The 20,912-nt window shown below is 34.8% G+C and overlaps 1 protein-coding gene across 1 annotated transcript; it reads right to left on the reverse strand.

Moving 5' to 3' along the window:
* Positions 1–846: 846 nt before the first annotated feature.
* LOC115969220 (beta-amyrin 28-monooxygenase-like) lies at positions 847–11,608 on the reverse strand. Its single transcript, XM_031088819.1, has 4 exons — positions 11,537–11,608; positions 2,410–3,472; positions 1,341–1,528; positions 847–1,241 (listed from the first exon to the last, which is right to left on the reverse strand). The coding sequence occupies exons 2-4, from the start codon at positions 3,470–3,472 to the stop codon at positions 939–941; spliced, it is 1,554 nt and encodes a 517-aa protein (XP_030944679.1). The 5' UTR covers positions 11,537–11,608; the 3' UTR covers positions 847–938.
* Positions 11,609–20,912: the final 9,304 nt, after the last annotated feature.

The raw sequence follows: 20,912 nt of genomic DNA on the forward strand, positions 1-20,912 counted from the left end.
ATGAGAGAAATCTGAGTTGCAGGCCCAGCTCTGAAAACCCAATCAGTTCTTCTGCTTCATGGTCACATGGGCAGCAGCAGAACAAGCACGATCACAGCCCATGTGAAGACTTCTGTTTCTCACAATGACTATAAGAGGTTCTACAAAAAAAAAAACAAAAAAAAAAAAAAAAAAAAAAAAAAAAAAAAAAAAAAAAAATAATAATAATAATAATGAGTATGGTAGAATTTCCCATAAAATCAATGTGTGTTTGTTCTTCCCTAATTCGGCCAAATATGTACTTGGTAATGCAAGAACAATAATGTACAAGATTTTTTTTTTTGAGGAGAGGGGACTAGTAGTTAGTTTTATTGAATCAACAATGAGCATAAATCATTCTAAAAAAAAAAAAAAAACAATGAGCATAAATATCCAGCCAAAAACAATGAGCATAAATATAATCCTCGGGGGCAAAAAAATAAAGCATAATTGAAATTAAGAGGGGCTGGGACTCATTAATGTTAGAAAATGCTGAAGTTATTACCAATTTTATTATCAAAAGCTTATAAATTGATATTGCAATGAATGTTTCTTTTTGAGTTATTTCAATAACATAACAATCAAATTTTTGCACTACTTTTTTTTTTTTTTCCTTTTTATGATTGATGACATATTAATTGATAAGCTTACATCCTTCCCAAGAATAAAAAGAAATAAATAAATGCTAAGCACATATGATTGTCATTGGGATATTACAATTTTTATTACATGAGACTTATATATTGATATGTTACAAATCATAAAAAAGTAATTCAAACATTCATTTATTATGTTATTGAAATGACACAATTTACATTTATTGCTAGATAGATTTTTAAAATTTTACAGTAAAATTGGTAGTAGATTTAACATTTCCTATATAAAATTTGTGTCATTCAATTAATGTTTGACACAATCTATTATTTATGACTATGAGGCTTAAGGTAAATTGGAAGACCATCAACCGGAATGGGTGCTATATTGAAAGACAACTTTTCATCTAGAATTGCTTTCTCCCAATTGAATCTCGTCACCACATTATGCATAAACACTAGTATTCCTAATCGAGCATACTCCCTCCCAGGACACATTTGAGCTCCTCCTCCAAATGGTACAAAAGTGTAAGGTTCAGGTCCATTCCCTTCAAATCTTGAAGGATTAAATTTCTCAGGATCTTGAAAGTATTTGGGATTTTTATGTGTCGAATATGGAGTCCAAAATGTCTGCAAATATATGGATTAACACTAAGAATCACCACTATAACATAGAGAATTGATGTATAATTTAGCTCATGTACTGGTAACTTGGTAAGTGTCACATACCTTCCACCCTTTTGGAATAGTAAAATTTGTGTAGGTGAAGTCATTTACAACCTCTCTAAATGTTCCTTGAGTAGGTGGTGTAAGCCTCATAGACTCAAGTGCCACATTCCAAGAGTACTTCATCTTTTTAATGTCGTCCCAATTCAACAAATCATTTGGGCCTTTGGATATTGCAATTTCCATTTGCTCTGTTTTCAAATAAGGCCCACTTTTTCATTAGATTAATCATTCGAAATTTCATTTATAAGTTATGTCACTTGTCTGAAGGCATATAGTATACCAAACAAAGTTTCTATTTCTTCTGAGGGAGCCAAAGGTTTTGCATCTATAGCGTGTATGTAGATGGTTTTTATTTTTTTATTTTTTTTTATTTTTTTATTTTATTTTATTTTATTTTTTTTATTTTTTTTTTATTTTATAGAATGTGTATGTAGATGTATTGATAATGCTAGACCATTTAATAATTTTATATTAGATATGTATTTTGATAAATAAACCATTAAATTATATTCTTTTTCTTATACCTTATATTTGTCCAAAATATCAAGATCATCATAGATCAATAATTGTTTTATTATAAAAATATTTAAATTTAAAGTTTTTATATTTTTAAGTTTTCAACAAAACATGGGTTATGGATTGAATAATAAATAACATAAGTTGTTGATCAAATAGTACATAACATTCCATTAATATGTAATTTGACATGTATGTTAAGAAGTACAAAAATATGTAATTTAAAGGTGGAAATTCTCAAATTTTAATCCAAGAAGAAGTTATTAAGCAGTGCTATATTAACAAAGATATACACCAAGTTTAGTTGAATATATACATATAGAAATATGAAAATGAATTCTAAATTGAAATTGTTGTTGATCCCCAACCGCAATTCAACATTATACTATCGAAAATTGTTAAATGGTAGAGACACTAGGACTATTGATAAAGATTATTTTATACTAGGAAAGAAGTATAGCTTTTTTTTTCATTTTTTTTTTGAGAAACAAAAGAAGTATAGCTTAATTGTAATTTAATTGAAAGAAGCCAGGGTTCAAGTGTTGAGAAGTACCTTTGAAGACCTCACTGTAAACATGAGGAAACTCTGCTAGATACTTCAACACAAATGTGATAGCTGAATTTGTGGAATCACGGCCAGCAATAAGTAAGGACATAATTTTACTAGCAATCATCATCTCATTAATAGCTTTTCCATTCTCATCTAATTCAAGGAGCGAGCGAGTCAAAAAGTCACGAGCAACTGTCCCATTATTCTCGGATAGCTCCTTCTTCCTCTGTTTGATGACTTCTAAAATCTCCTGGCGAATAACCTTGCCTGCTCTTATGGCACGGTTGAAGGTTGTGCCTGGTATATTTATAGGCACAGACAGTAAACCATCCATCATAATGGCAAAGTGATCAGCAAATTTTGTCACATGGCTGTGATTTGTGACATTTAAAAAAAACCTACAAGCCAATGCAAAGGTATATTTCATGGAGAGTGGATAAACTTTGACTTTTCTGTAAGGAGACCACTCTGTCTCCAAGTGTTCCTTTGCCATGGAGTCCATGATGGGTATGAAATGTTGAAGAGCTTCGGGCTTGAAAAATTCAACCACGGACCTCCTCATTTGAGCAAAATCTTTTTGGGCTACATCTTCAAGAAGTTCAGGAGAAGATACAAATACAATTTTTAGTATGGAGCGTGGCCACCAAGTGGAGAGATTTTTTTTATCGTTGAACAGTGACTTGTTTGCTGAAGCACCACAAAACACAACCATGTTCTCACCAAACAGTGAGGTTTTGAAGAGATCCTGTGAATATTTTCTCATTCTGTCGTTAAAGAAGATCTCTTGGGTTCCTCTTCTTCTAGCCGTGGCTAATTCCAATGTTTCTCCAATGACAGGCCATCCCTTTTTACCGGGTGGCAACTTGGCATGACTGGATTTTTGTTTATATATAAGGAATATGAGCGAGACCGAAATACAAAGGATTACAAGGTGAAGCAAGTTTGGGAAGAAATCCATACCAACTTCCACAATTACAGCAATGAGGAAGACGTGAAAAGGTGATGATGGACAAGCTCTAGCAAGTTTAGCTAGGATATATATATAGGAAAGGAAGAGTGCTTGCATTTAGGGCCGGCTGAAGCTATAGGCAATTAAGGCAACCGCTTAAGGCTCCAACTTCTAAGAGGGCCCCCAAATAGTAATATAATATATTATATAATATTAATTTCTCAATTTTTTTTTAAATGGCCCTGTTTCTCACTCTGAACCTAACATGAAGGCAAAAAAAAAAAAGGAGCCCGTGAAGATTGAAGGCTAATCCCAATAGCCGTTTCTCACACTGAACTGACATTAAAGCTAATCCCAATTCCCATCATCTGAAGAAAAAAAAAAAAAAGGGCCGTTTCTCACACTGAAGTGACACTATTCCCATCCCCAAATCTTTTGCTTGCAGAAGAAAAGATTGCAAAAGGCAGAAATCTTTAGCTTATAGGCAAAACCACAGAAAGAAGAAACAGATAAGAAACGGCAGAAAAAAGAAAGAAGAAAAAAAAAAAAAAACTCTCACTCTCTGACTCTCTCTCCATCTTGATTCTAAAAGAAAAACACTGTTTTTAGTTAACTTACTCGTCAATCGGTGTTAGCAATAGACTTGGTGTGTTCACAGAGCTTCATTTCAAGTTCTTTTCTGCTTTCTCTTCCTTTGCCTCTTTCGTCTACTTCAGCTGCTGGGTGTCTAAGTTTTTTTTTTTTTTTTTTTTTTTTTTTTGAAGAGGAGCTGCTGGGTTTTACTCTTTCTTTTTGGCTTTAGATCTTCTTCAACTGATGGGTGTCTGAGTTTTTTTTTTTTTTTTTTGAAGAGGAGCGGCTGGGTTTTTGCTCTTTCTTTTTGGCTTTAGATCTTCTTCAGCTGATGGGTGTCTGAGTTTTTTTTTTTTTTTGGGGAAGAGGAGATGCTGGGTTTTTGCTCTTTCTTTTTTGCTACAGATTTCTCTAGAAGCCTAGCTGTCTATGGAATGGTCCAGATGACCCCTTAAAGATGTAAAGTATTGTTTTGCTTTAGCTTTTGGCTTTACACGTTTTGTTTTATTCTTCTTTTTGGCTTTACACTTTTTTTTTTTTTTAAAGAAATCAGGTATTGTTTTGCTTTTGCTTTTGGCTTTACACGTTTTTTTTTTTTTTTTTGGTAAAAAGGAAAGTTCATAAAACACTAAACAGCCAACAACGAAACAGGACACCTCCTGTTCACATACACTCCATTGGCATCAGCCTCCAGGAAGGGAAATAAGTCCACAGGCGGACTGATAAAAACAGAAAAACCAATTTCAAGCGAAGAGCCAAGTCTAGCTAGAAAGTCGGCACACCTGTTGGCCTCTCTATAAATATGTCTAAACCTGACCTGAGGAATCTGATTGGCTATGTGTCTGCATTCATCCATGATAGGAGATACACAAGAACTAGTGAGAGTTGGAGAGTTGAAAGTCTCCACAATGGCTTTAGCATCTACCTCAATGACAACCGAATGAGCATGAATTTGTAAGCACAGCTGCAAACCATCCCGGAGGGCCCATAATTCTGCTAAGTAGCTAGAAGTACTCCCAATCCTCCTTGCAAAACCCTTTACCCAATCTCCGTTTTCATCTCTAACAAGCCCACCTCCCCCCGTTGGACTAGAACTACTTGCTGCCGACCCATCAGTATTCAAAGTGAGCCAACCAGCCCTCGGTTTCTCCCATCTGATGTTCTTCGTAATCATTCTTTTAGTAACCAGGCCATTGTAGGCACAAAAGAAAAACTCAGTAGCCCGATCTATAATGTCTTTGTTCAAATTGGGATTAGGATTTTTATGGTTGAAGACACACAGGTTCCTATCTTTCCAAAGCGGCCAAAGACTGAACATAAACACAAGACTCCATGGCAGAGGACCCGAGTTGTGCTGGATTTTAGATGTGGCATTAGAGAAAAGCCAATCCTGGATGCTCATGGAGAAGAAAATAGAGTTATTCACACAGCCACCTAAATGATTCCACACCGATCTACTAAAAGGGCAGTCACGTAACATATGCAAAATGGATTCTACTTCACCATGACACCGAGGGCAGCAGGCCTCCATTAGCAACCCTCTATCCACCAAACACTGATTAACCCCAACACTATGATGCATACATTTCCAAACGAACATTTGAATTCTGGGCAGAATTTTTAACTTCCAAATCCACTGACCTTTAAAAGGAGCATCCCCCCTATTGTCCGTAGCAAGCAAGTACGCACTTTTAAGATCAAAATCACCATTGGCCCAGGCCATCCTATCTTCAAATCTAGAAGAGAAAGGAATAGGGGTGGCCATAATGTCTCTAAGAATCTCATCCAGGAAGATCATTTGAAAAGAAGACCAATCCCACCTGCTCGTCGAATCCACTACATCCTTTATCTTCAAGTTGGCATTTTCTCTAGACAAAGGCCCCTGGATAGTACTCCTTAAAGGGCCAAAGCTAGTCCAATTATCATTCCAAACCCCCAACTTACTTTCAAAACCCGGCAACCATTTAACCCCTTTCTTGAAAATTTCTTCACCTCGCAACATTCCCTTCCAAATTCTGGAGCTAGGCAGCTTGCTTGCATTTCTTGAATTTAGTCTCTGAGGGCTACAATATTTCATTCTAAGGACCTTGGCCCAAGGGGCCTTATCTTCGGTGTGGAATCTCTAATTCAACTTTGCTAGAAGAGCTGTATTCCTACCTTTAGCTGTTTGAATCCCCAGACCCCCTTCATCTTTAGGTCTTGTAACCTTCTTCCAGCCCACCCAATGCATTTTCCCCTTATTCTCGGTCGATCCCCACAAGAAGTTTCTATTTACCCGATCAATACCATCCAAAACCTTACTAGGCAGCAAGTTACTTTGCATTATATAAGCTGGAACAGCTGAAGAAGAGGCTTGAATCAAGACTGCCCTCCCAGCCATTGATAGGAAGGTTGGCCTTCCACCTCGCCAATTTACTCTTCACCCTATCCAACACAAACCCGAAGTCCTGACTATTGTTTCCTTGGTGCTTGATGGGAAAGCCTAATTATTTTCCCAAGCATTCCGTTTGATGGAAGCCGAGAATATCACTAAAAGCCTCCCTATCATCATGATCAACATTCGGAGAAAAATATACCCTGGATTTAGAGTCACTTACTGTTTGCCCGGAACACTTACAGAAGGTGTCAAGAACCTCTCTAATGGCGCTACAATTATCTGCATTAGCCTTGGCAAAAAGAACTAAATCATCGACAAAAAAGAGATGAGAAAAGGATGGACCACTCCTAGATGCCTTTACCGGGCACCAAACCTTAGCCTCACACTTTTCTTGGATAAGCTGGCTTAAGAATTCCATACAAAGAATAAAGATATAAGGGGATAGCGGATCTCCCTGCCTTATACCTCTCGACGGCTTGAAAGGTTCAAGTTTCCCTCCATTAAAGAGAAGAGAAGTCGAAACAGAAGATATGCAACTCATTATGATCTCAATGAGGTTATCCGGAAAATTATATCTAATCAACATAGCCCTTATGAATCCCCATTCGAGCTTATCATACGCTTTTTCTAAATCAATTTTTAGAGCCATATAACCACCTTTTCCCTTCATTCTCCCCATGGTATGGATGATCTCTTGCACAACTATCGCATTGTCCACTCCCCTCCGACTAGGAACAAAAGCCGTTTGGCAAGGAGAAACAAGCTGATCTAGTAGAGGTCTAATTCTTCCACCCAAAATCTTGGACACTATCTTGTACACTGTGTTGCACAGACTTATAGGGCGATAACAACCGATGGATTCTGGTCCTTGGGACTTCGGAATAAGCACAATGTTGGTACTGTTCATGTAGTCCGAAATTTTCTTCTCTCTGAAAACAGTAGCTACCTCCTCACTAACCGACCTTCCCACCACAAGCCAAAATCTTTGGAAGAAATCGGCGTGTAACCCATCAGGACCGGGGGCTTTGAAAGCTTTTAGAGACCAAAGGGCAACTCTAATTTCCTCCTCTGTCACCAAGTGGCTAATACTGTTTTTCTCTTCACATGAGAGCTTAGTCTGCCACTGCAAATTATACTTGAAATCATAGGTTGCTGCCTCCTGAGATGTAGTGTAAATATTAATGAATCCTTCTCGGATATGATTTGCAACCTCTCTTTCCTCAGACAACCATTCCCCAGCATCATTCTTTATAGCAGTGATCAAATTTCGCTTCCTACGAGCCAGAGCTGACACGTGATAAAAAGAAGTGTTCCTATCTCCCAAAATCATCCAATTAATTCTAGATTTGAGAGCCCAAAGATCCCTTTCTTACTCTAGCACAACATCCAACTCCCTAATCAGCTGGTTCTCCAGCGTTACTAAAGAGACAGACGGCTGGCTGGCCAAAGCCCTTTGCACCCCATCAAGCCGGGCCAAAACCCTTTTCTTTTTGTGAAAAATATTTCCGAAATGATTCTTGTTCCATAAACTGGCCTGCCTGGAAAACACTTCAATTGCTTCATTAAGCTTCCTAGGGTGTTGCTAGGCTTGCTTTACCACATTGGGAAAAGAAGGATCAGACAACCAAAAGGATTGGAATTTAAAGGGTCTGGTGAGATGCATCTGCCTACTGGGGTTAGTTTCCAACAAAACAGGACAATGGTTCGAATGACACCTAGTCAAGTGCGTCACTTTAGCATCCGGGTAAAGCAGACACCAGCTTGGGTTCATAAAAAATCTATCAATTCTCTCTTGAATAAGACTACTAATCTCCCTTCTATTCGTCCAAGTGTATCTCGGCCCACTAAACCCCATATCCACCATGTTACATTTATCCAAACAATCCTTAAAAAGAAGAGATCTATTTATGCTAACTGGTCTTCCCCCAAACTTATCAACTTCAGCTAGGGGTTCATTGAAATCACCCGCAATAATCCAAGGCTTACTATGCAAACCAGCAACTCTACTAAGATTATCCCACAACACTTGCCTTTCCACAATTCTAGGACTAGCATACACAACAGAAAAAATCCAAGAAAAGTTGGAAGGTAATACCTTTACTTCGACATGAATTTCTTGTTCCGTGCTCGCGAGTTGCTCTACCACTACTCTGTTTGAGTTCCACAAAAGCCAAATGCCACCAGCAAATCCGATTGTCTCTGCAAGAATGGCACCATCAAAAGGAAGTCAATCAATAATCTCCCTTGCTCTGCCTCCCCCAACCCGAGTTTCCATGACTACAAAAATAGAAGGATTATGAGCCCTGGCCAGCTCCCTAATATGCCTCTGAAAATTAGGCTTCAGAGAGCCTCTACAATTCCACACTATAACATTCATGACTAAACAACTAAATAAAACTAGAAAAAGGATCACACAATCAATCAGTGGACCCAAGCTCTCCACATCCCTCCTCAAACTCCAATCCATCCATTCCATCCTCGCCTATGTTCTTGCGTCCCCTGAACACAGAGTCTTCAGTTGCTCCACTATTCCCAACAACAATTCCTTCACCCCGATCGCAAGCATGGTCTTCGGAAAGCACCGACTCACCATTGCAGATATGGGTATTCTCGGCTCCAATAGCATCTCCGCAGGATTATTTCGCACCTTACTGATAATAATTGGATGGCCGCCACCCTTATACTGATCGCCGTCCACGGCCATAGTGTTCTCCACACTAGCGCCTGCTTCCCTTCGGGCTAACCCATTCCTTGAGCTGGCAGAACCACCTCTGAGCACTCCGCTACCATGACGATAAGCTTGAGACCCCACCTCAGATCGGCCATTAGCTGCGAATTGAAACAACTCATCGGATCAGTCACCCTCACTTTCCTTACCCAGCGAAACCCCAACTGAGCTTTTGTAAGGGATTTCTTTACCCACCTCTGTAACTGGCTTAGACGCTGCCCTGTTTCTCGCGAGATCCTTTTTACCCTTGACAGAAGGGCTGGATTGGGTCTCCGCAAATTGGTCTACCTTCTTTAAACCAAAAGCTAGTTCTCGGCCCACATTCAAAGGCCCATTAGCCTCACTTCTCCTGTTTCTATCTGGCCAGCCCCATGTATTTCCATTCGGCTCATTCCTAAGCCCGTTAACGGACTGGCCCAATCCATGCTTAACGTGGTCCTCAGAATTACCTGTAACAGTTGTTCGTTTCTGCACAGGTTTTCTACGTGCCACAAGCATCCAAGGCCCGTACCTGTCCTCCTCAGTGTCAGCACCTCTGTCATTCTAGGTTCCACTACCTGTGCCAGAGCTGTGCGGATCATGCATGCCACGCTGATATGCTCCTTGGTACGAACCCTTCTCTACACCGCAGCCAATCGGCCCACCTTCCGCCGGCGCCTCTGGTTTTTTAATGGTGAGCGGGCAAGCTTCCTTCCTATGCCCAATCCTCCCACATGAAAAACAAAGGCTATGAATCCCTTCGTAAATCATAGGCTGTTCGAATCTTCCAATGAGCACAGTGTTAATAAGCGGCTTAGTAATATCTAGTTGAATACGAAGCCTCGCAGACCTCCCTCTAGCTTCCATGGCAGTATTCGAGTCAATTCGAAGAACTCTCCCAATAGCTTCACCAATTTGTTTAAGCACTTCCGCCTCATACAGCTCCATAGGTAATGCGTGAAGTCTAACCCAGACTACGATGGACGAAACAATAGCGCAATCCGGTTTGAAGAAAGGCTCCCATGGCCTGATGGATAGAAAATGTCCCGCAATGAACCAAGGTCCATTTTTAAGAACTGCATCGATGTCTTCTTTCAACGAGAATCTAACTGAATAAAACTCTTTACCAAGATCAACACAGTCCAAAGACCCCGCCGGTTTCCATAACAAGTTGAGCCTACTTTGCATAACACCAAGACTAAAAGCTTTGCCATACATCTTAATGATCAATGCATTTGTCCAAGGTTTCCTAATACGGAGCTTGGTCTCTCTCGTAAGTTTCACCGCTGCTAGCCCCTCACGTAGCTCCTCCACCTCCTCATTTGAGTCTACCTCCATGTCCATAAGGTCCGAGAAGTCAAAAGCCTTGGCATAGGCTCCTTGAATCTCTCCTACCAATTTATCCTTAAAAGTTTTCTTTTCAACCCCCCACGAGCTCGAACCTCCCTGCAAAAGTCCATTCTCATGTAAATCCTCATTAAAATCAGCATGGTGCCCTTCCTTAACCTTTTTCTTGCTCCTGGACAGTTCGGCTTCCTCCTCTCTCGAAAGCTCTCTGTTTTTGCTCATATTCTCTCCGTACAAGTCTATATGAAAGAAATTCTAAATAAGTGGCTTTACACGTTTTGTTCTATTCTTCTTTTTGGCTTTACACGTTTTTTTTTTTTTTTTTTTTTTTTTTTTTTTTTTTAAGAAATCAGATTTAGTGGGATGGAACCATGAGGGATAGTGGGCTCTAGGATAGTAGGATGGTCTTAGTTTTAGCGTGGATTAAGTTGGGTTTTACACATTTTGCTAGTGGGTTGGTCTTAATAGATTCAATCTTTTGCAAAAAAAAAAGTTTAATGCTACACAAAAAAAGAGTATTGATAAGTGATAACAAAATTATAAATTTAGAATAATTTACTTTGTATTAATATTAATTTTAATCTTTTTTTTTTATGCAGGTTTAAATTGTAAAGTGATCATATTAAGTAGAGCTACAATTGTGCTTTTGATAAACCAGGTTCTATTGTTTTATACATTAAATTTATATTATTCTAGTTAAATTGTTATTTTTTTTTATTATAGATTGTGTTTCATTTATTCATAAATATTTTTTAATTACAAATGTCTACTAGAAAATATCCATCTGGATATGAAAAACTAAAAAAAAAAAAGACAAAGAGAAGAATTAATTGAATCTCAAAAAGGAGCTATGGACAAATTTATTACTAGTAAAAAACAAAATTTTGTAGAAAATTTGAGTGAAGGTTTCATAAATGAACAAGAAATTCATCAAAAAGAGTTGGAAGATAATGAAAATATACAACAAAATGATAATAACGAATGTAGTCATGATAATGTTCAAACATTATTAAATTAAATTAAATTAAATTTAATTAGTAATTTTGCCTCTCAAAAAGCAAGAAAAATAAATTTTAATTGAAAAAAATATATGAATTTATAATTAAATTAAATAAAAGGCCCCATTTAAAGTATTCGCCTAGGGCCCCCAAATTCATTGAGCCGGCCCTGCTTGCATTTTCTAGAGAGTGAAAGATTTTAGAGAAAGAGGTTGGAATCTCTTAGGGTCTATTTGTTACATGTAATAAAATAACAATTTTTAATTTTTTTGAAATACGTGTGGGTAAAAAAGCGTGTGAAAATACGTGTAATATTATTTAAAAACTGAAAATATGTGTTAGAACTCGCGTACCAAATAGGGCCTTAGTGTTTCCAACTGAGACATAAAGAGCTCAAATCCTCTCACTCCTAACTGTTAATTTGACAGAAATAATAGCCACCTAGGTAGAGGCGGAGCTAGGGGGCCTTTTCCCCTAGAGTAGGTGAATATACCTATAACTTAGATGAAAATTTGCATATTAGCACCCCCAAAATTTCAAATTTTGCATCTTAAAATGTAAAATTTAGATCATAAAATTAATTTGGCTACTCAAATTTTTAAGCAGTCCAAAAAACCAAGACATTGCTTTAGGACTACTTATGTACACCTATAATACGATTGCAAACAGTGGCGACTCCAGGAATTTTTCCTAGGGTGTTCTTTAAGAAGCATAATTTTTCCCAGTGGTGGCTTTAGGAATTTTTCCCAAATGTATTGTTGTTTAGTTGTTTCATTAATTTGTTTGTCTTTTATAAACTATAATTTGTTATATTGTTGTTTTGTTAATTATAAAATAATTAATTGTTGTTTAACCTAACATAATTTAATTTGTTTGCCTTATATAAAGTATTGATTAATTAAATTATTAATTATTATTAATTAGTTTTCTTTCTCCAATTAATTATTGGTTAATTAATATCCCAAACAAACAAAATTAATTAGTTCAACTAATTACTATGGTTGTTTGATACTTCCCTACTTGAAATATCACACTATTACTTAACCAAAAAAAAAAGTCAATAAATTTTGTAGCACAAAAATATATAGGCCGTATAGCTTAAGTCCAAGTCTAAAAAAGAGTGATTTATTACATATTTTATGACCATTAGTTGAACTAATCAACTAGCACACAGCACACAACCATATTTATTAATTATTAGTTGCACATTTGCACTACCCCGGCCCCATGCCCCCATCTACCCTCCAATTCTATAGACAAAGCCCAATGCCCCATGTCCCCCAATCACAAGACTAGAACCAATCAGATAAAGCCAATTTGTTGTATCTCACCAAAAGACACCAACACCAATACTAAAAGACAATTAATAATCTCACCAACAATAACACCTTACACAGTTACTGAGTTACACCAATACTAACACTGAATATTCTCAAAAAAAAAAAAAAAAAAAAGCACCAACACCGGATAAAGGCATAAAGCCAAAAACATGGTAAATATTACTCATAAAGACCTTACACAGTTACTGAGTTACACCAACACCAACAGCAACACCAGATATTCTCAAATAAATAAATAAATAAATAAAACACCGGCTAAAGGCATAAAGCCAAAAACATGGTAAATATTACTCATAAAGAGAGACTGAGATGAAGAGAGAGAGAGATGAAATACCTTGAGGTTGAGGGAGCAGGGAGGCCTGAGGCTGATGGGCGGTGCCGTCAGGCACAGTGGTGAGGCGAGGAAGACTAATCGAGTAGCACGTCAAGATGTAGCTTTCGTCCGTTTGAATGGGAGATCGAGTTTGAGGCCCAATCTGGCGGGCAATCTCCTTCGTCTGTTCCATTGGTTGTTGTCGTCCGTGGTTGTTGCGTGACTTGCATATGTGAAGTGTTTGAGGCCCAATCTGATTTTAGTATATTAGGTTAGGTTTTTTTTTTTTTTTTTTTTTTTTTTTTAGAATCTTGCTGTGGGTTGTTTTTTTTTTGAGAATCCGTGGGTTTCGCTTGCTCTGTTACAATTTTTTTATTTTTTTTTCCAGATTTTAGTTCAAATATTTTTTTTTTGGGCTTTTTTTTTTTTTTGCTTGAAAGTAGAACAAATAAAATATGTTTTTTTATTTAGGGTGTTCCTAAATTTTTTTTAAGGATAAACAAATAAAAAAAATTTTAATTATTATTATTATATATATATGTATATATATATATTTTTTTTCCAGTTCAGGGTGTTCTTGGGAACACCCTGGGACCAATGTGGCATCGCCACTGATTGCAAACCTTGGCAGTCAAACAATTGTGATGCATGTATCGCTATTTTTTTCATATACCAAACCGTTTGATTGCAAGGCTTAGGAGCACATACCTTTTATTGCACCATTTTTTCCCCTCAGAACATCCACGAAGCTATTTTTAGGTATTTGGCACCACAAAAAGTTATTTTATCTATTTTACCCACTTAGAGCATTCTCATCAACACTCTCAAATGCTATAAATGCTAAATTTTAGCATCAAAAGATCAAAAAGCATACTCCATCAAAGCTCTTAAATCCTATTCATTTTGCAAACCAGCTAGAGTGGGCTGCTAGAGATAACAACCCACTATAGCAAGATTGTAAAAAAAAAAAATTATTTGTTTAATAAAGAGAGAGACAGAGGAGAGAGAGGAAAAATAAAAAATGAATAAAAAATAATAAAGAAAGAATATTTAAATGGAGTGTTAAAAAAAATAGAAGTTTTGATGGAAGGGATATTGTAAAATGATGTGTTATATATTATAAAATTAGTTTTTAAGATGGTAAATGCTAAATTTTTTAGAAGTGTTGATGGGAATGCTCTTACTTTACAAAACATCCAGCATCAGTGGATCTATTTAGCTTTCAATACAATAAAATAATATAAACATCAGTAGCGGCGCCACGTTCAGTCCAGGGTGTTCCCAGGAATACCCTGACCTGAAAAAAAAAAATAAATTTTTTTATTTATTTACCCTTAAAAAAAAAATAGGAACACCCTCAAGCAAAATCAAGAACACCCTCAAATAAAAAAAAATAAAAAATTGTTTACCATTGTTGAAGCTTCTCAACCACAGTGAGATGCTGTCAGACCATGAGCTTGCATCTCCATTTCTTCTTCTTCTTTCTCTCTCTCTTTCTTTCTTTCTTTTTTTTTTTTTTTTTTTTTTTTTTTTTGTGTTTTTGCCGTTTCTGCATTTTTGCTCTTTCTGAAGTCTCTGCTATACTTTGCCCATTTGACGATGATGAAGAAGAACTTTTTATTTTTTCTATCATGGTCTTCCATAAGTCAGTAAATGCTTGGCTATCAAAGTGTAAAGTGTCAACACTTTCTTCTTTTACTTGTACCAAATGATTCGTTGTCAACCATTTACTTGGCTTGTATTAGTATTTATTATTTAATTATTTTTTGGGGGGGGGGGGATTTAATTAATTTTTTAATGGGCAAGTCTGCCACTCTTCTGAATTTTACGATATATATATATATATATATTTTTTTTTTTTTGAAATTTAATAAATAGTTAACCATTTAAATGGACTTGGGTTGTTGGGCATAACTTAAGATTAATTTAAATATAGACTAGCACAAAAATGTTATATAAGTATGTGGGTGTGTATATATATATATATATATATATATTTCATCTCTTCTCTAAATTAAAACAATTTCCATGATGTTATCAACTCCTTGATTAAGAAACTTGATATTTAATTTATGTTTGCTTATAATTTAGTATTTCTTATTTTTCTTATGAAAGTTATGATATAAAAAATACACTTGAAAGATAAATCTCAATATTTATCTTGACTATTTTAGTCAATTCTTCTACTTTTACTAATTAATGTATTCATTTATTTTTAAAAAATTCTTAAATTAATTATAACGTCATCACGGTTCATTAGTTTATTTGCTTGTAAAGTTAGTTTTGACCCATCCTGTTGCTATTGCAGCGGTAGAAAGAAGTTTTTCAGCAATAAAATATATAAAGAATAAACTGCGCAATTGAATGGAAGATCAATGGATGGATGATTGCTTGGTTGTGTATATTGAAAGAGATGTAGCTTGTAGCATTGATAATAAGACTATCATACAACGATTTCAAAATATGAAAACTCGTAGAAGGCAATTGTAAACTTTATGTATTTGCATGTTTTTTTTATTGTTGTTGTTGTCAATATATGAATTTTTTTTTTTTTTAGATTGTGTAATTTATACTTCTTAAGGAACATTCTGAGAAAAATTCTTACAATAGCAGGGTAAATGCACAAATAAAAAAACAATATATAAGACAATAGCAGTGTGAACGCACAAACAATATATAGCAGTGTGAACGTTATATAAAAAAAAGAAAAGAATGAGTAAAAGAAGTGTGAACCCAGAAGAAGAGAAATAAGAATAAAAGACCGAAGAAGAGAAATAAGAATAAAAGAAAGAATAAAAATGAGTAAAATAATCAAAAGCAGTGTGAATGCACAAATTTTTATTTTATTTTTTTTTTTTTTACCTTTCAGCTACCGTGTATAGCTAACAGTAGTTGTGCACTGTAGCTGTGGAGCCAAAAAATATAGCTCTGGCTCCACCATTGTAGGTCACATTTTGGTATTTGATGGTGCTAAAATTATACATGAATTGCCTCTTCAATTGCTACATACTAAATTGCAAAATGATAGCTTTAAACATGTTTGAAGCTAAAAAATTTATGATATATATTGTGAGAGACCCACCCAAATAGTTTCAAAAAGACTAAAAACTGAAATTTTTATTTATTATTTTTCTGAGGTGCCAAACTCATGGCAAAAGTTTAGGCATAAATTAGAGCCACCCTTACAATTGTATCTATAATTATATCGAAAGATTCTAGAGGGAGACAGAGAGAGCAATAGGTTGCATTTCTAGAGAGAGTGAAATAGTAGGTAATATTAAAGATGAGAGAGAAGAAAAAAAGATACAAGAAATTTATGTATTGGTAGGCGGTGACAAGGTGATAGTTTACAATAGGAAAAATAGTGGCAAAGCGAGGATTTTAGTCTAGCTAGGGGCAGTAGTAAAAGAACATTAAAAAAACAATTAAATATTAAACCTTTTTTAATCAAAATATTAACTGGTATTAATAATAAATAAATAAATATTTCTGAACAATTGTAATTGTCATTCAAAATCTAATATAAACGTAAATTATAATTTATTTTTTCATATATAGTTTAATTAATTACAAGTATATATTTTATATCATTAAAATAAAGAAACACAAGTAAAATTCATAGTTACTAACAATCAAGGTAAAACATGATCTAAATACATAAATTTTAGACATCTAATTTACTGCTTAAAAGAAAATGAAAAAATAAATTAATCTAAAAGTGTTCAAAGTGAGCAATATGCCTGTCTCGCCATCTTGATTGCATTTAAAAAATATTTAGAGAATTCAATATTTCTTTCTCAATTTTTCTAAGTTTTTAAACAGCAAAAATTTAGGTTTACAACAAAAACCTACACTTTAAAATTGTGACAAAGTCAAGAAATGGAGCAGGGAAAAATTAAGTGGAGGCTTTAGGGTTATAATACATTATATACAAGGACATTAGAGCATTCACAATAAAGTAGTCAAAATAACTAAAAAGCTAGTTAGGGCTTAAAGGGTTAGGAATTTGGATGAGACCACAAAAACAAAAACAAAAACAAAAATTGGAGAGAGATATAAAGTAGATACTAGAATATTCATATTTTTGATCTTCAAAAAATTTTAACAGCAACATAAAAAGCAATTTTATATATTTTAAAATTTTAGATTTTTATTAAAGTAGTTGCCTACTGTGCTCTAGTCTGACTAGAAAGTTACAACCATTATAAAAATAATTGTTGTAAATACATATTCTCTTAATTTTGAGGGGAGTTTGAACTTTTATTAGTGGACTTAGGTTTAGGGCACAACACAGTTTAACAATCTGCCATAAATTTTTTTTTGAGGAAGTGAACAAATGACAATCAGTATTCCTTGACAAAAGGTTCAAATATGGAAGTTTATGTATCTAAACTCTAAAGCCGACACCTAGGTATTGCTATTTTTTACTTGTAAGTTGTAACTAAAGCCATTAATTACCAGACTATCAGACTATATTGAAATCATATCTTGCTACTGTAATCAGTTTTATTAATTATCACTTAGCAAGAGAGTTGGATATCATGTCTTTATTTATTTATTTATTTTTGCTGAGAAAAAAATTGAGTAAACGGGGTGATTTGAGTTGACATCTTCCATCTAAGCGTGATCATAATGACACTTTATTTGCTGGACCTGGACCTGCAGAAGCAAGGGATCCGAATGAGCCATAGCAATGCATCATCAAGAACGCTAATGAGCATGAGCTGAGAGCATGAAGTTATTTTTCAAATGCTTTCTATTGCAGAATTCAAACTTGAGACCTTCACCTTCCAAACACTTAAGAGTGAGCCCATAACCACTAGAGCTTATGTCACATCTCAATTTGTTACTCTAATTAATACTATAGTGCTTTATTTCTATTTCCACAAAGTATATAGGTGAAACCACCATCAAGGAATGACCTTGAATCTTTGTTGTATTAATTGCTATTTTGGTATATGCACGTACTGGTTTAAACCATAATGTTTATCATATGAGTTTGATTTTCTCAAAAGACTTTTTACCAGTTTTTAGTGAAGGTTAATCAGAAGCCTCACCACGTTTAGCAAGGTTTCTTTATTGTCTTTCGTTCAGACATCTAACATTTTCATTGCTTGCCACGCATTCGAGCTAATCTGACATTTTTTTTGAGGAACAAGCTGATCTGACCTGGTCACATGCATTAGTGACCCAACTTTGAAAACCAATCTGACTCTCCTCAGTATGAAGAAGCCGTATATCTTGTTTCAATTCTCTTATCTGACAGTATTTTCTTTCTCACTTTGTGATTTTGATTTGCTTTTGAGTTTTGATATGATCATTTGGTTTGGTATGGTATCCGACAATACAAAATTATTGAAGATATTTCGGAATCAAGGACCCATGACTCAAGCACACAATGAAAGGCAACAAATCTGCCACTATAATATTTACATTTAATGTAAATATCCCATCAAGAGATTATAATATTTACATTAAATGTAAATATCTCAATGAGAGATTTCCTTTATTTGGTAAGTATTTGACTTTGGCTGCCAGCAGCTTTGGTGTGGTTGCTTGATTCAAAGATCCTTGATTCACGTATGCATGATTGTCCTTGATTCCGAAATAGCTTTAATAGGATTATAATATTTACATTAAATAAAATATCCCCATCAGGGATTTCCTTTATTTGGCATGTATTTGACTTTGGCTGCTAGTTTTGGTGTGATTGCTTGATTCATGGGTCCTTGAGATATATCCTGTAATTGGCATATATGGCAGGTACAAGATATACAAAATCCCTTGATTCCGAAATATCTTCAATGAAAATTATTGTACTTTCAACGAATAACTCTTGGCCTACCACACAAAATGATTGGTATCCGACAATTATTATTATTATTATTATTATTTTTTTTTTTTTGAGGAGCACCGACAATACATCTTGGACTGTATATCAATGCATGAGAGAATTGGTCATGGAAAAGGGAAACCCATAACCCATTCCCACTTGAAAGTGTTCAGACTTCAGATTTTGCAATCCAGCAATATTATGAAATAAATATGGTCATGGACCCATGCATATGAGCAATGAAATAAAGCAGTCCTTTTTGGATTTTCATATCACATATTGAGATATTACTTCGTGTCCTAAATTGTTAGGCTTTATTTATTTTTCCTTTTTTAAAAAAAAAAATAGAAGGGGCTTATTTCGTTTTGGATATACCAAATTATTCAAAATAATTTTTTTAACATGCTCTATAATTTATTTAAAAAGCCAATATAATTATTAATAAATTTTAAATAAATGAGTTTTTTTTTTTTTCCTGTCGAGAAAATTAAATAGTTGTGAAAATTTATGTATTTTTATGTAAATGATATACATCAAATGATTTCCTTCCAAGGTTTGATTTTAAAACATGAATAATAAAATAGGATAGATGGACTATTTATCATAAGAAATCTCTCTTTAAAATATAAAAATTAATAAACCCAATAGTTATTTTTATATAAATGATATACATCAAATGATTTCCTTCCAAGGTTTGATTCTTAATACATGAATAATAAAAATAGGACAGAAGGACTATTTAATATTTATCATAAGAAATATCTCTTTAAAATTATAAAAATTAATAAACTCAATAGATAAAATTTAAAAGTTCTTTTTTTAGAATCACTTACCATAAAAGTTAAAAGTTAAAACTATTTATTACTTGGTTAAAATAATATGATAAATCTTTCTTGGGCTTTCTGTCAAGCTTAGGCCCTTTACCATGATAGTCTTTTCTGGTTCTACAACTCAGTTTTCTTTCATCACCCATGTGAGAGGAGCAGACCTGTGAAGGTAAAGTGTGAATGAGAACTTACATGAAAGAGGAATGAAGAAAAAGGGACTGACATAAATGAAAAGAGAGAAGAACAATTAAATATTGTCGTGTAAAGAAACTTTGGTTGGATGGGAACTACAAATCAACAACTAGGTCAAGGATTTGGTCCAACGAAACTGCACAGCCAAAAAAAGCTTTGGCAAATTCCCCCACTAGTGCCCAGTTCATCTTTCTCTTGAAGAAGTTGTTGCGTTTGTGCGTCAAGAGTTTTGTAACCAAGAAGCTTCTGGATCTTCATCGTATGGATGAATTGAAGAACTTTGCAACCAGCATCTTTCTCAAGTTGGTGTGTTAGTCACATACTTGGATCCGTTTAATTGGTTAGTCATGTATTGGGAGCTGTGCATAGAAAAAAGAGATTATCACTACATTACAAGTCCGGAGAAAATGGGCAAATGCCCCTTTTAAAAAAAAAAATCTAGCATTTTACCACCTTTCCCAAACTAATTAATGAAATACCTCTCTTTTGAAACTCGATTTTCTCAAAATCGAGTTATAAAATTTTTTTTTTTTGGGGTCCTATAGTGGCGTTTTAACTAGTCTATAGTGACGTTTTAAAAACCTATAGTGGCATTTTGTAATCCGATCTCCATGAAGTCGAGTTACATGCAATTTTTTTTTCTTTTTTTTACCTATAACTCGACTTCATGGAAATCGGATTATAAAACACCACTATAGGTCCTTAAAACATCACTATAGGATCTTTAAAACGTCACTATAGGGCTTAACTTGATTTTGAGAAAATCAAGTTTTAAAAGAGGGGCATTTCCCTAATTAATTTGGGAAAGAGGGCAAAATGCCGGATTGTTTTTTTGAAAGGGGCAAAAGCCAATTTTTTCCTTACAAGTCCAATTGGGTATTGGGGTAAGGATTTAACTGTAGGTTAGTATAAGGTACTGAGATTTCTTTATTGGGATTCCTTTACTTATAACCACTTGTTTTGATAATAGTAGATTCTCGATAGTGGTGACCTTAAATTCACCTGGTGAGATTTTGTTCGGTGGTTTTCCCCATTCATAAACAAATCACC

This window comes from Quercus lobata, chromosome 11, assembly GCF_001633185.2.
Source record: "Quercus lobata isolate SW786 chromosome 11, ValleyOak3.0 Primary Assembly, whole genome shotgun sequence".
NCBI classification, from domain to species: domain Eukaryota; kingdom Viridiplantae; phylum Streptophyta; class Magnoliopsida; order Fagales; family Fagaceae; genus Quercus; species Quercus lobata.

Coding starts and splice junctions, on each gene's coding strand:
- LOC115969220 (XM_031088819.1), bottom strand. CDS start 3,472: ATGCAAGCACTCTTCCTTTCCTATATATATATCCTAGCTAAACTTGCT. Junction 1,529..2,409: donor TTACAGTGAGGTCTTCAAAG/GTACTTCTCAAC, acceptor ATTTGAAAACAG/AGCAAATGGAAATTGCAATA. Junction 1,242..1,340: donor CTATTCCAAAAGGGTGGAAG/GTATGTGACACT, acceptor ATATATTTGCAG/ACATTTTGGACTCCATATTC.